This window comes from Balaenoptera acutorostrata, chromosome 14 (assembly GCF_949987535.1).
Source record: "Balaenoptera acutorostrata chromosome 14, mBalAcu1.1, whole genome shotgun sequence".
Lineage (NCBI taxonomy): Eukaryota > Metazoa > Chordata > Mammalia > Artiodactyla > Balaenopteridae > Balaenoptera > Balaenoptera acutorostrata.
This window is the reverse complement of record NC_080077.1, coordinates 29,085,637-29,100,628: the sequence shown is the minus strand read 5'-3', so window position 1 is coordinate 29,100,628 and position 14,992 is coordinate 29,085,637. Positions and strand designations below refer to the sequence as shown.

Here is a 14,992-nt window from a genome sequence, read left to right as displayed (position 1 = left end):
ACATACACACACATACACACACACATAAGGAAACAAAGAGAAAAATATATCCTTTGGTAAATGCAATGAGAAGTATATCAATTTAAAATGGGGCTAATATGTATTTCACAGAATTGTTATAAGGATTAGATTAAACTAAATGCATGCAAAATACCTAGTACAGAGTCTGGCCTGTATTCAGTACTCAATCAACGTGATAATTATTACTTTTCAATCTTCATTATCTCATTCAGTCCATGGACTGTAAATTAATATTCTGAAATTATATGTCAACTTCCTTAAATAGAATCAAATACTTCCTTATTTATCTTCAAATATATTCTAATTTATTCATATAACATCCTTTTTACGTTGACAAATGCTCATAACATTTGTTGATAAACATTCCCTTTAAATGGCTGGAAGAACTCAGAAAATGGTCAATCGCTGAACACTTTTGCCAAGTGACACAAACTTTTGAACTCTCCATATTTTCCAATAGTCATCTATTATAGAAGAAACCAATGTCCTATATGTGTAGTGCTATTTGCATTGTTTTAATTATTTAAAGTTATTATCTTTGATTTTTTTTCAGTATCCTCATTAAGAATCATGTAAGCTTACAAATTGCAATGGTTTTTTAATCTTAAGAAAGCAAATAAACCACAAGGGGAAGACTCCCAAGCTTCACTATTTCTGCATAAATTAGCTCTTTAAAAAGATACAGGACTTGAATATAAATATAGTAAAAAGGCAGATGTTGAAATATTCACTCCAACTTAGTAATAAATGAATTATAAAGCTATGCCTCATTGAGCCCTTACCATTATTTTTACTACAAAGAAATTCGTAGCTTTTATACATTTGCTTCTTTGTAATAAATTAGAAAAGGCTTTATAAAGTACCAATAGAGATCATGAAAAATACATTTCTCTATTTTTTTTCAAATTTTTAAAAAAGTTAAAATTTAAAATTTTAATATTTTAAAAGTTATAATCCTAGCATTATAACCTCAGCATCAGGAAATTATCAGTGTACGTTGGTTAAGGAAATATCTGGTACCTGGGCTGCTCCTGTAATCATATTTGGAATGAAATCCTTATGGCCTGGAGCATCCATTAATATAATAACTTTGGTTTTGGTCTCAAACTTTGTCATACCAACATCCATTGTTACTCCCCTTAAAGAAAACATAAAATGGTTAGAATGCACTATAGAAATAATCAGTGTTATGGATTAAATTATTTAATAATATAGATGAAATGACAGTCTAAATTCTTAAGTAATAATGGGAATTCTATTATATAGTCTATTATTTTGAATAATTAGGCTATCTGGAATTTCTGCTGTAACAGAATTACACTGGTATGGCTTTAAAACAAGGTTGTGGATACAACAAGAGCTTAATCAAAATGACTGATGCTTCCTATTTCCTTTTTTTTTCAGTAAGAAGCAGTACAGATTGTGAACAAAGAAAGATATATAGGGACATATCTGGAGTGGGAAACAATAAATATTGCACATGAGAAAAGATAAAAATGAAGAATGACCACTATCAGGAGGTACCTTTCCTCATTTTCTTACATTTATGCTTCACTAATTATAGTAATAAACTTATAAAACTTTCATTTGTAAGGTTGGTCAGTATGTTACACATTTAGCAAACAGGAAATATCAAAGGAGATGCACAATTTTTTAACCATTGAGAGAGAGGGACCGTAGTGGTTTTGCATCCCATGTCATCCTCTTGGAGTCCAACACAGTGCCTCATCTTAGCCACAAAAACATAGACTCAGATATAAGAAAGCCCAGGAGGGTCTACAAAAGTAGCAAGTCTTTCTAGACTTTAGGAATTTAAAAAGGGAAATCACGTGGGCAATAAACTAGGTAATTATTCATCCTGGTTTGCCCAGGATAGTCCATAGTAAGGAAGGAGCACTCCCTTCTACTACCAAAGTGTCCCAACAATTATAATGGTAAATTATGTGTTCACCTTAGCAGTCAGGTAACTGTGGGTCTCCTTAGTCAAGTTATTCTAGTTTAATCCAAAACCATGGGCCATTTGAGTTTGCAAAAATGATACTTAATTCTCTTTAATAATCCCCAAATAACTGCCTGAGAATAGTGATGAACCAAGACTGAGTCTGAGCTCCTCCCTGGACTGCTTTGACCATACTCTTTTGACCCAGCTCTGCTCTGCATTTGTAACTGAGAGGATATGAAAATGTCACTCAGGCTGCTAATTTCTGTCCAACACATGAGCAGAACAGAGGATTTATAAATATTTAACATGGTGGGATAAGCAATTCACTGTATTTTTGAAATGCTACTAAGGAATATATAGTGGTGAATTAAAACTCCCATTATGTATATGGAAGCTTCTGCTACCTACAGAATAAAGGAATATTCTAAAAATTGTAGCATGCTGAGCAGTAGAAAACTACCAGCAGCAAAAATATGACAGCCAACTAGCAGATTTATTATTTAAAAAACACTAAAATTATTAATTATTCTAGGAAAGAGATTATTAGCTTACTTGCCTGCTCAACTCACACATGAAGTAAATTCAAACAAAGCCATTCTAACTTAATTATACAGTCCTCAATCTCTTTACCTAGTTAATAGATGGTACAAAGAAAACTAAAAAGCCATATATCAATAATCTGCTTAATAAGCTGATGGATGGAAATTTAGTCTTCTAATACTGATATCATACAAAATTCTGTTTTCCAATATTCATTTTCCAAAAATGTGTAACTGTCCAACTATTTTTTCTTACTAGGTTGTAAAACAAGCTTGTGATACTATGAAGAATAAGAAAGACACCTACAAGAAAAAACAAAACAAAACTCAAACCACTATGATATAAAATTCTATTTACCAGAAGAGCTAAGGAATAGTGTGACCTGCTTTATTGAGAATTATCTTATATCAATACTTCAAGAAAATAAACATACACACTTTTAAAAAGTATGAAAATCCAAATATGTTCTCTAATCATATTCAGGATGAAGACATCAGAGAACAGAGTAACTTCTTTGTTGTTTCAGGACTTTCAGAGGACTTCAGTCTTTATTATTTTGAGACAGTAGGTATATTTGCCATTTCACTTAATTATAAGTGTCCTCTTTCTTTCCTGACAAAGGTGCCATTGGCTTCCCCATCCCTACCAGTTCTAACATGAAATATCTAAAAAGACTTCAAGAGAAATACTGTGGACAGAGGTATATGAATAGCTATATTCTCCTAAAATCTCACCAAAGTTAGCATTGAACACAGTAACACATACAGGAGTAATCGAATGGATTAGATCTACCTGGTAGGAGACAGGTTTAATTACTTGTTTGTTGACTCTGTCTCATAAAAGCATAGTACAGAAAGTATAATGATGAATTAAGCCTGGTAATTTGAATTTACCGGTCATTTTGATTCTAGACAGAAGACAGTTTACTACAAAAAGTTACCTTTCCTTTATAACCTGATATAATAATCTTATGTATATTAACATTATATATATTAATTTTAAGTTAAGAGTCTTACTCATAATTTTAATTCAAAATCAAGACAATCTGACATATACTCAGGGAAGTGACAACCGAAACTTCTCCCACAGAATAATTAGCTAAGGGTTTTTACTGCCTTTTTCTCTGTGTTTTTTTTTTAATTTTTTAATAAACATTTTTTAAACTATTTTCATAGAACTTGGAAGAGTAAAAAATGTATGTAGACTACAATGAAAACTAAAATAAAAACATTTCCCTGATAACTGAAAACTTTTTTCTAAAAATAGTCTCTAAAATATTTCATGCTTTGTTTCATGCATATTCAACACATATTACGTACTTATTTAAAAGACTATATACCATTTCAGAATGAAAATTTTGAAATAGTGACTACCTTTCCCTTTCTTCGCCAGTCTCATCCAAGACCCATGCATATGCAAACGAAGCTTTGCCAGCCTTTTTAGACTCTTGTTCATACTTATGCATAGTTCTTTTGTTTACATTACCCAGAAGATAAAGCAAATGGCCCATCAGAGTACTTTTCCCAGCATCAACATGACCTAAGGAAAATTGATTGAGGATTAATACTAGGTACATTTTCTAGATGCTGTTCACATTGAGGCATTGCATGAACATGTAATTCAATAGTTCATGTCAGTGTTTAGCGTAATAAATACCAATTTTTATCAAATAATAGTTAAGATGTCTAAATGGAGGAAAAAAAGCATGTCTCTTTAAAGGGGGGATAATTTCCTTGATTTCTGGAAATTAAGATTGTCAACAAGACATGCAATTTTCAAATGTTCACAAAATGAAAATGCCACAACCAAGTCTAATGACCTCTTTAGTAACTTGGCATTGTTTCACCCAGAGTGACCTTGGTAACTTGACATTATGATGCAATGCCTCCTTGCTTCATGTCTATTTACACCCACACAGAAATGCAGAGTGGAACGAGTTTCCATGCTGCCACTAGAAAGTTATTGGGCTTGAGCAGTTGACTGACAATCCAGAGGAACAAAGGGCATTACCAATGACCACTAGGTTGAGGAGTTGCTTCCCTCCTTGCCGCTTTTCCAGCTCCGCTTTGATATCTATTTGTTGCCTCAGCTTGCTAGACTTTTTCACTGGTGTTGGTGTTGAACTCTGCTCTTCTGATGCTTGAATGGTGTGGGATGGAAGAGCTGATTTAGAAGCGGTCTCAAGTACATCAGAAGAAACAAGGCTGGTATCTTCACTAGAATGTCCTTTTTGAGGTGTGTGGAAAATATGACCATTTTCTTCAGCAGTTACTCTACAGAAAGCATAGATAGGAATAAAGTGCTTAAAACAATTTGACTGACATCCTATAATGTCAGAAGGGCAGAGAAGTTGTCTCTTCATATTCCTTACACTTGCAGACCAAAAAATGATCTTCACTAAGTGGCTAGAGTCTGTTAAGGTGGAAATGATAAGTAGCTAGACCCAAACCACACAAATACATACATGGAAGATCCCAGGAGAAAAACAGACGACCAAAAACTAAGATAAGAAGAAAATATCCCATAAAATAACTGAAATTCAATGTGTAAGCCCATAGCTTAGCCATACAATCCTATCAAAACAGATGGCATAAAGGAGATATTTTGTAAAACTTGGCACTGTGTTCCTGGAGATAAATCAGTACTAAAAAAATAGCTTTATCAGTTTTATCCCTAGCTCATTCCTCCAACCGGACAGAGACTTACAATTTTTTTTGCTCAAACACTATCCTTAAGGGAGAAATCGTTAAATGTGTACATTTTCTTATTACTTTTGGCAAAAGAGTTTTAATTCATTAATTCAACAAACACTTGATTCACTAAAAACTATATTAACATATACTAGCACTGATGTTGAGAAGAAAAGATAAAAAAATGAAAAAGTTATCAACTGATCCCAAAAGCTTACAATCTACTGAGGAACTCAGATATGTAAAGCAGAAACAATACCATCTAGCTTAACTTATTTCCTCCTTGACAATGACAATGCCTCCAAAAGTAAACACTGATCTTAGTTCTTCAATAGTTCTTGGACTATCCTCCACAGAAACTCTACCAGTGCTATGCTATGGATAGCTACAAAGGATGTAATCTAATCAACCAGACTACGATGTGTCTTACCTTTCCTTCAATGACACAGAATTAGGACAAAGAACAGGTTAAATTGCAAGTTATTAAGAATGAAACCAATTATATGTGACTCAATGTGGATCTGGCAGAGAAGAATTACATACAGAAAGCAGTTTACAAAAATAACTTAAGGGGCTTCCCTGGTGGCGCAGTGGTTGAGAATCTGCCTGCTAATGCAGGGGACACGGGTTCGAGCCCTGGTCTGGGAGGATCCCACATGCCGCGGAGCAACTAGGTCTGTGAGCCACAACTACTGAGCCTGTGCGCCTGGAGCCTGTGCTCCGCAACAAGAGAGGCTGCGATAGTGAGAGCCCCGCGCACCGCGATGAAGAGTGGCCCCCGCTCGCTGCAACTAGAGAAAGCCCTCTCACAGAAACGAAGACCCAACACAGCCAAAAATTAATTAATTAATTAATTAATTTAAAAAAAATACCTGCAAAGGAAAAAAACTGGAGATTTAGTTCCATGGCATCATTATTAAAAAACAAACAAACAAACAAAAAAAACACGTAAGGATTGCAGCGTAATGGAAATGTGTACGAACAGTAAATCTGCCAATATTTTCTTCTTGCCCACAATAACAAAAACAGATTCATTGTTCCCCCTCAGGGTGTTTTTACATGCTCAACACTGACCCTTCCTCCTATGCCTCAGGAAAGAATCACATTCGTTATATTTGCAACTTCATTAAAAGCCTCATATTCATTCCCATCTTATTTTGGTTTTGCAAATCTCCACTAACCAACTTTGGTGTTCACTTTTTAACACTGCTTAGACAGATTAGCTTCATCTCAAACTACAGGGAAAAAATATAAGTATGTGGAAAATGTTCCCATTCTTTTTTCTAAAAGAGTCCCACAGACTAAGTAAATCAAATTTAAACTATAATTTGCAAACATTTATTTGAATGACCACAGCTAGTCCTCTAAAACAAAACCATGACAACTCTGCATTTAGGGGAGTAAAAAAAAACCCTACAAATTACAATGAAAGTATTCAACCAGAATGACTAGTCACGTCACAGAATCTGGTTCTGATCAGACCTGAGAGAAATCACAATCTCTGGCTGCAAATCTTTCTGTCTTCAGTGACAGAGGCTTTTCTTCAAAGGAAAGCTCACGCTAACTCCAACATGGAAAACAGATAAAAGCAGAACAGCTATGGCTGACACAGTGGGTTGAGGCCTGAAACTCAGCTTACCCACCAATCCAGGCAGCCCTGCTCAGGATAGGAAGAACGTCACAAAACATGGCCTGACTCGATTATTTCATTTACAATTCAGTAACATGAAAGGTTTGCTTTTTTTTCACTTTCATAATAACATTCCCTTCAAGTAAATTTTAGGCAAACTGCAAATTAGTTCACTAAACTGTACAATGTTAGAGAAAAGGGTCAAAGTAATTAGAAAAGCATCGATGAAAGTCTGTACTTAGTAAAAACTTCTGCGTAATATGAAGTACAAGTTAATGTTTTAAGATTTTGAAAAATCTCAAAGATGAGGTCTAAAAATGACCATTCTGGGTTCAGGATTATAATTACTGACTGGTACAAAAGAAAGAATAGGTTGGTTGAATATTTTTTCAGGTGCTTTCTGATATAACTTTGTAACCTTATCTACTATTTTAAAGTGACCGGTCTGTTTTTTTTTTAAAACCATCTTTCCAAGAGTGGGACTATTTCTACAGGAATCTAGAGGCTTAATCTTTCTTTGTGAGTTATTTAAATGATACTAGAAAGCTAATAATTTAGATTGAAGAGGTTAACCACAGAGTTATTTGTTCTCTATGCAAGGTTCTAACGATTTTTACTTACTGCACTTTCTAGAGAGATATTTACTATCTTTACTATTAGTGAAGAAAAAGTTTGCTGTTTCAGTTTCTTCTAAGAAATGCATTATCCTTTTTTTATAAGCTGCCACTGGGAATCACACTATGTAGAAATCTATGATGCTGAAATCTTGACTCAAAAATGTTTTTTTTTCTTTGTGTTTTCTTGAGACCAAATCAAAACAACAGCCTAAGTATTATCCCTACTATAAATTTCCTCCCAAAATCCTATAAAAGTATTTGAAGTAAATATAGCTTGTTCCTTGAGCAACAATATGCATTCTGAGTATCTCCATTTGTAATTGCAGACCTTTCACATTCTGATGACTTCTCCCACAGGGCCACATCAAAATATTGGCTCACAGGCTGCTTTTTACCTTTATACTATTTCCAGGTTTATTTTTAAAATAAAATGTATTTCTCCAAGGACTCTGATCAATAAATATTTAAACAACTATTCTATGAAAGGAATATGATGATGAACATTAATGGTCCCTGTCCTCATGAAGCATATACTCTTATAAGATTTTGAAAGGCTTGCATTATACTTGTAAAACATAAAGGTGGGTTTCTAAGAATTATTTACTTATATTTACTATTTATTTTTTTCTTGATCATTTATTACCCATTATTTTTATAAATATTCACATAGATAACTATGCATTTACTTCTAATATATAGATAGATTAATATACGTAGACAAGTCTAGAATCAAGCCTATTTTCTCATTCCCTTTTCTTTGTACTATGCTCATCTGCATGTTGCTTTCTAAGCCTCCGAAACCTTTTGCATAAGATTATAAAATCCTTAGAACAAGGAATTGTGTATTCTATTTATTTTTTCCTCTCTCAATGAAAATAATTCCATAATAGGATTAAATGGCACTCAAGACATGAGAATAAAAAAGGTACTTATGATTCTTACAACTCAACCTTCATTCAGAGAGAAAAGACATACATTGAGCTTTTTGTTACTGAATCAGGATTCAGAATTATTTTAACGGGCTAAAGTTACTCAAATTAAAAATTAACTTTTTCATTCATCCATTTAACTAACGTATACTGAATGCCTACTATGTCCTAGATATGGAGTTCTTTCCCTCATTAAATTTGAAATCTAATGAATAAAGTCTTGCTTCTATAAAAAAAAAAAAAAATGAACTAGGTAATCATTAACATTCTTCCCAACCAAGACTCATGGATACTTCTATTAATTTACATAAAAGAATGTTGTAAGGGAGAAAAAAATGGCCGCTGAGTTTGTATTTCCTGCAATTGGGGGAAAAAAAAAATCCTCTATTGTTTATATTTGATAATAGTGTTTCTTGTCTGATAGACAAAAAATATATAATTTATAAATAATAGATTTAGGAAATGATTGAAAAACCTGAAAACTTTTAAAGAAGTTTAAAGTTAATGTCTTTAGGGGAACTAAGATCCCACATGCTGCACAGTGCGGCCAAAAAAAAAAAAAAAAAAAAATTAAAGTTAATGTCTTTAAACTGTGCTGTTATGTCTCAAGCAACCCACTTCCCTTGTCTATAAAAACTCCTGAGAGAATCCTAAAGACTGTGAAAAGAAAGAATAAATGAGTGCTACTAAAGCAGCACTTATTATCACTTAGCACTTATAATAAGTAGCACTTATTAAAGTAGACTTATTATCGTTTCTCACTAGATATTTGCAATTCTAGGTAAGTTTTATTTTATATTTTGTCTTTGTTATACTGATCCATTTTATTCAGTATGAAAATCTAAAAGAGTTTAAAGATAATAGTAAAAAAAATTTAATTAATGATTCCTTGATTGACCAACTACATTTAATTCCCAAACACTGCTTACTTACGCCATCTAGTGGCAAAGGATTCCCTACCTCACAGTACTAGATTTCACAAAATCATAGGTTTTTAACGTTAAAGTAGCTATATTTAATTTGTATAAGGAAACTGACAGTGAGGTAGGTTAATATACATAGATAAGTCTAGAATCAAGCTTAATTTCTCATCCCCTTTTCTTTGTACTATGCCATACGGAAGACCCATTATACTTCAATGATTATATTATGCAAAACTGAAACAGATTCTCTTTCTTACAGTTTAACAAGGAGACAATACTAATTTCAAAAAAGGGGGGAGGGGTTAAAAACCTTACCCAGGCACTTCAAATCCCATAGTTTGCTTCTTTCCAGATACAGTCATTTTAGCAACTTTTGGCACAAGTTCAGATTCACTTCGAGATGACTGGGAATCTATTGATTTTCCTAATGAAAGAGTAAAATATAAAAGGCTAGTTAATTCAAATTGATTCCTAGAAACATTTATTACATATTAAATACATATTATGGTAATTTTCACAGAATCACATCTTTATACGTATGTTTTCTCTGAAAAAAATTCAGCGCAATTTTAAAATGCTGAAAGAAATTCTTCTGTCACCCTATTCTGGGAAATCCCCTATTGTCAGGACTCTGCTGTGCTTAACCTCCACCAAATCTCTTCCTAATTTTGAACTGACTCTTAAGTTTCAGTATTAAGAGGTCACAAGGTGGTTTCTGCATTGAGCCTCATTCTGACATTATACCTAGACCCTGTATCTCCCTCTCCTACCACACCCTTTCACAATACTAAAATTGTCCGGTCAGTTAGCAGATGGCTAAACTATTTTTAATCGTGATACCTATAAACTGAGGAGCAAGCTGAGAGTTCGCTGAATCGTGCTAGATACCACATATATTTTACTTGCTCACAATACGAGACTTAGTAAGATATTTGATATCTCCATAGAATATGGGGGAAGAAGTCAATATAGAAAAAGTGAATTAAGAACATGAAAGAGGATAAATTACGAGCTAGATCAAAGTAAGACTTTTATGCATTTGATCCTTTAAAAAATATATATGTAATTCATGAAATTCTTCAGAATGTATCTTTATTATTTTCAGTAAGAGTACCATCAGGATTGGGTCCACATAAAACTATGGAAACTGCATTGCTACACTGGTAAATATATATACAGAAATTACTTTTAAAAATTAGAAGAGATAAATTAATGTACACAATTCATTCAAAATGTTTGCTATTTGCTTACTATATGCCAAACACTACGCTGGAAATATAGTGGTGAACAAAAGCAGACATAATCCTTGTACTGAGAGAGCTTACAGTCTAGTGGAGAAAACTGATCACAAAAAATAAAAGTAAAATTAAAACTGTCATTAGTGTTATAATCTGTATATGGTACTATCAGATTTGGTGACAGGGCACATGAATTAGAGTGCTTCCATAGGAAAATGAGAGTTAAGTGAAGACACAAAAAATGAGTAGGAATAAACTACCCAGAAAGGAAGAGCATTCCAAACAGAGAGAGTAGCTGTATGAGGGCCCTGCTGTAGGAGGCAGCATGGCCTTCAGGGGGAGTAAAAGCAGAGGGGAGAGGGAGCGTAGTTAAATGGCGCCGAAGAGGGGGGCAATGGCCAGGCAATGCAGGACCTTTAAGCCACAGCAAAGATCCTAATGTTCTTTCTAACACAACTGGAAGCCAACAAAATGATGTAAGAAAGTGGGGGGAAAGGAAAGAGAGGAGAAGATAAAACAAAGGGTCAAACTCAAAGGAGAAGTCTGGGCTGGAGCATATATTTATGATTCATCAGCACATAATTAGTTGTTGAAGGCACTGACATAACTAAGATCACCAAGGGAGAGAATACTGAGTAAGAAAAGGAGTGGTCTCAGGACAAAGCCTTGGAAGAAATTCAACCTTTAATCACAAAATAGAGGACAGCAAGAAGGAGGACAATGAACTTTCAAAAAGGTGACAGAGGAGGGCCGGGGAGGATGGTGCCCAGGAAGCTAAGGGAAGTGGCATCACCAGAGTCTGAAGTTGCTGTTCAGTCAGGTGAGACGACTGAAAACATTCACTAATGACACGATTCCTTTAGATAAAGGTCATTGGTAGAGTTAGCAAGAACCATCTGAGAGAAGCGAGGGAAGGAAAAGTCAGAATGGGTTAAAAAGATGAAGGTGAGAAAACAGGCAGCAAGTACATGTCCACTATCTCTTACGTGTAATTCCAAAATCCAAAAGCTCTGAAAAATTAAGGTTTTTTGTTTTAACTCATTCGGAAGCAAAACCTGACCTGGACTAAAGTGAAGCTTTTTGTAGCCCTTATTTATCCCACTTAAAGTGGAAAGCCATGCATTTCAGTGCAGAAATAACAATGTGATGATTAAAGGGTGCTGCCCCAAATTCCACTGGGGTTATCATACCACAGATGTTAATGCTTTTCTCAATCCAAAAAATTCTGATTTCTGAGTCAAATCTGGTCCCAAGGGCTTTAGATAAGCAATTGTAGATATGGACTAATGACTCTCTCAAAAAAATCTGGTTGGAAAGGGAGGAATGAGGTAGAATGGTAGCAAAAGGGAAACATGGGATCATCTGATGGAGAACATAAAACTGAAAGGGCTGGCTGAAAATATCAGGATGAAAAAGGATCATGTCAGATATTTTAGAATTTCTGAGAATGCAGAGAGGGATGGGACATAAAGCACAGGTAGAAACTGAACTAAAATAGGAGAAAGGCACTTTTACTGTAATAGAAGCCAGATCTCAACATTCTCATACAATGTTGAGAAGCTAGAAGATGAACACCCCTAACAGTTAGCTTCTATTTTCTCTGTAACATAGCAACAATTTACCTGGTGAGACTGAGGGTGAATAAGAAAAGTAAAAAGACTGGTGAAGCAAATAAAGTTTTCAATAATCTTTGCACAAAGAATGAGTTGAATACACACAAAAATAGGGGAATCGTTGGATAGTACTGAGGGCCCATTTAGGATCTGCGATAACGAATCTGCAGTGGACTCCATCTGCCTATCCATGCGGCTTTTTCCAGCAAGGTTCAGCCATTCAGGAAGAGGCACAGAGAAGACACTGACTGCTTCATTCACAGTGAAGTTTCTACCCAACAGGTACAAAAAAAGGGCAGAGAAACAAGGTGGTTGAAGATACTGGCAACAAAAGGGGGGAAAGTTATTGAAATGATAAATAATGAGCTCTAAGCTGAATTAAACAAATAAAATGACAAAGGAAGAGTACTGATGTACTGAAAGAAAGTTGAGGGGTCCAAAGGTCAAGAAAAGGTAACGGTGTAAGAAGTACAACTAGGTGGCTGTTGTCAGAATGGGACAAGCGGTTTCATGATTTTGGAAGAGGCGGAGTTACAGTGAATTGCTGACGAGAGGGGAAGGTCACTGGAAATAAGGTGGTCAAGGAACTGCAAGTCCAGGCCGCTGGACTTGTTTTTCCACATTGATGCACAAGCTATGATCATGAAGAGCTTAGGGTGTAGAAGAACACTGTCAGCCAGCTGCCAAAGTCTTAATGAATAAGGAAAAGTAACCATGAGATTGTTCAGGAGATGAGAGCAGTGAAGAGTAATAAAAGGCTGGTTCGGGCAAAAGACAGAAACTTCAAAGGAGCAGAGATTGAAGGGGAAAAAAAGGAAGGAGTGGGGTGAAGGAATAATAGTTGGAAAAGGCAGAAAAGAAAATAAAGTTGACCTTCCAGACCCTGGGGTTTGAGAGGATATACATGAAGGCAAGGAAGTAGAAAAAAACACTAGGAAAACAGATCGAGAATTGTGGAGGGGTTTGATTTCCAATGTAAAAGCAGTTCCAAAGTTCTAGCAAAGGTAAAAAAGAGTGAGAGGTGAGTGAGTGATAAGGAAGGAGGAAACCTAGAGCGTGATGGTGATGGTGATGGTGATGGTGATGGTGATGGTGATGACGATGGGGAGGAGGAGGGCAGGGGAGTGGTGTGTGTGGGTGGGGAGAACACCCTGACTGATAGAGGCATGGCAGACTTTGGCCTCTGTCAAAACAGGGAAAAAGAACCATAAAGCATAAAAACGCCTCAGTCCAGGCTATACAGGGCTAATCCCCACTTCCTATTAATTTTAATACCTTCTATTTTGTGTGTAAAAAATCCCTTGATTCACTTATACATTTAGTACATTGAAATACTGTTAATGTTGACTTTTTAAAAAAAGTAGGAGGGTCTTTAAGCAGAGAAAAGTGACAGTATGAACCTGTAATATTTCCGGGGATGCAGTAAATATATTATTTTTCATTTCTGGCGATCCTATCTAGAGGATATCAAACCTCAAACCTAAGATGTAGCATTTCAAAAATTTGGTTATGTAAATGAAAGTCTTTTTTAGAGGAAAAAGTACTACAGGTCTGAATATCACCCATTAAAGCAATGGTTCATAAACCTTTTTATTTAGGTCAGATACCCCTTTGAAATAGCTAATGAAAACAATGGGACACTCTTGGCAGAAAAATACACCACACACAAAATTTTGCATGCTATTTCAAGGGGTTCAATAATTCCAATCCTAGAACCCTCCCCTTGAGAGATAACTTTGATTCAGGCTATTTTGGAAATATGTTAATTCAATTTGATGTTCTCCATAGTCAATGAAAACATACATTTAGTAAATTTTCCATTAAGCTGTTATTAAGGGCAATGTGACATACTTTGACTTATCCAACCGCATTACACAGTCCCCCTCGTAACTAGCATCATGCTGATGACAGGCAAAATCTACTGACAGAGGTCAGAAATGAACTAATAACTAAAATAATCAGTCATGGATCAGTAAGAGATACATATATCCATCACATAAAAGTGTAAAATGTTTACTGTACTCCCTCATCTTCCCCAACCAAATAACAAATTCATTTTCTGTATAACAACCTCAAGAAATTGAGCACTGAAAGTCCCAAAATAATGGCAGCATGGAATGAGTACTGGATGGAAATAAGGAGCTTGGATTCTGATTCCTGCTCTGCCACTAATTAACTGTTACCTACCTTACAGCTTAAACAGTTCATTTAATTTCACTAGCTTCAGTTTTCTCATCTACATAATGAAGTAAATTAAATGGTTTCTAGTTCTGTGGATGTATGTGTCTGTGACTCCCAAACCATTAAGATGTCCTTTAAATCAAATAGCCTACTAGGAGGTTAAAATGTGCCATTCCAAAGAAAAGCACCAATGTCCTCCCCCAAGTCATGTAAAACCCACCCACCAAATCATGGTCACCAGAAAGAAACATGTTCTGAAGATTCATATGTTAGTGATTAATATATTAGTGATTAGTGTTCAGTCTCTAGTAGGATGAAGAACTGATCATCTTTTAGATTTTTCATTTGGATGAAAATAACAGCTACCCAGTTAATCAAGTCCAACCTGCTTGTTTTGTAGACAAAAAGACAACAACAACAACAAAACCAAGGAACAAAGAAGTGACTTCACCTTAGCAGCAGGGCATGTACTTAATTAATCAGCTCACCTACCTGTCCCCTTCTCCTTTCTCATACTCCAGTTGTCTCTAAAGCAACGCCTTCTTCTGTCCCTAGTGGTTACCCCTTGCTGGGCTACTTCCTCCAGAATTCTACTGTTTCCTTCCTGGGGCTAAGATCTAAGCAGCAAAATCTACTTGGCTCTGTCTCTTGAACATGAAATTATCTAG

General features: G+C 35.1%; 1 protein-coding gene across 6 annotated transcripts in view; it reads right to left on the bottom strand.

Annotated features, from left to right (window-relative positions):
* The window catches only part of HBS1L (HBS1 like translational GTPase), an 83,556-nt gene that overhangs the window by 21,925 nt on the left and 46,639 nt on the right, over positions 1 to 14,992 (bottom strand). For 5 of the 6 annotated variants that reach the window (XR_009005144.1, XR_009005145.1, XR_009005148.1 and 2 more), the window contains 4 exons: positions 9,608 to 9,716; positions 4,514 to 4,776; positions 3,877 to 4,042; positions 1,042 to 1,159 (listed from right to left, as the gene is read on the bottom strand). Coding sequence is in view for 1 of the 6 variants with exons in the window: in XM_007190903.2 (XP_007190965.2) it covers positions 1,042 to 1,159; positions 3,877 to 4,042; positions 4,514 to 4,776; positions 9,608 to 9,716 (656 nt within the window). In the remaining 5 variants the exon portion in view is untranslated. The remainder of the gene's footprint in view (positions 1 to 1,041; positions 1,160 to 3,876; positions 4,043 to 4,513; positions 4,777 to 9,607; positions 9,717 to 14,992) is intronic. The other variant, XR_009005146.1, reaches the window with a different exon arrangement.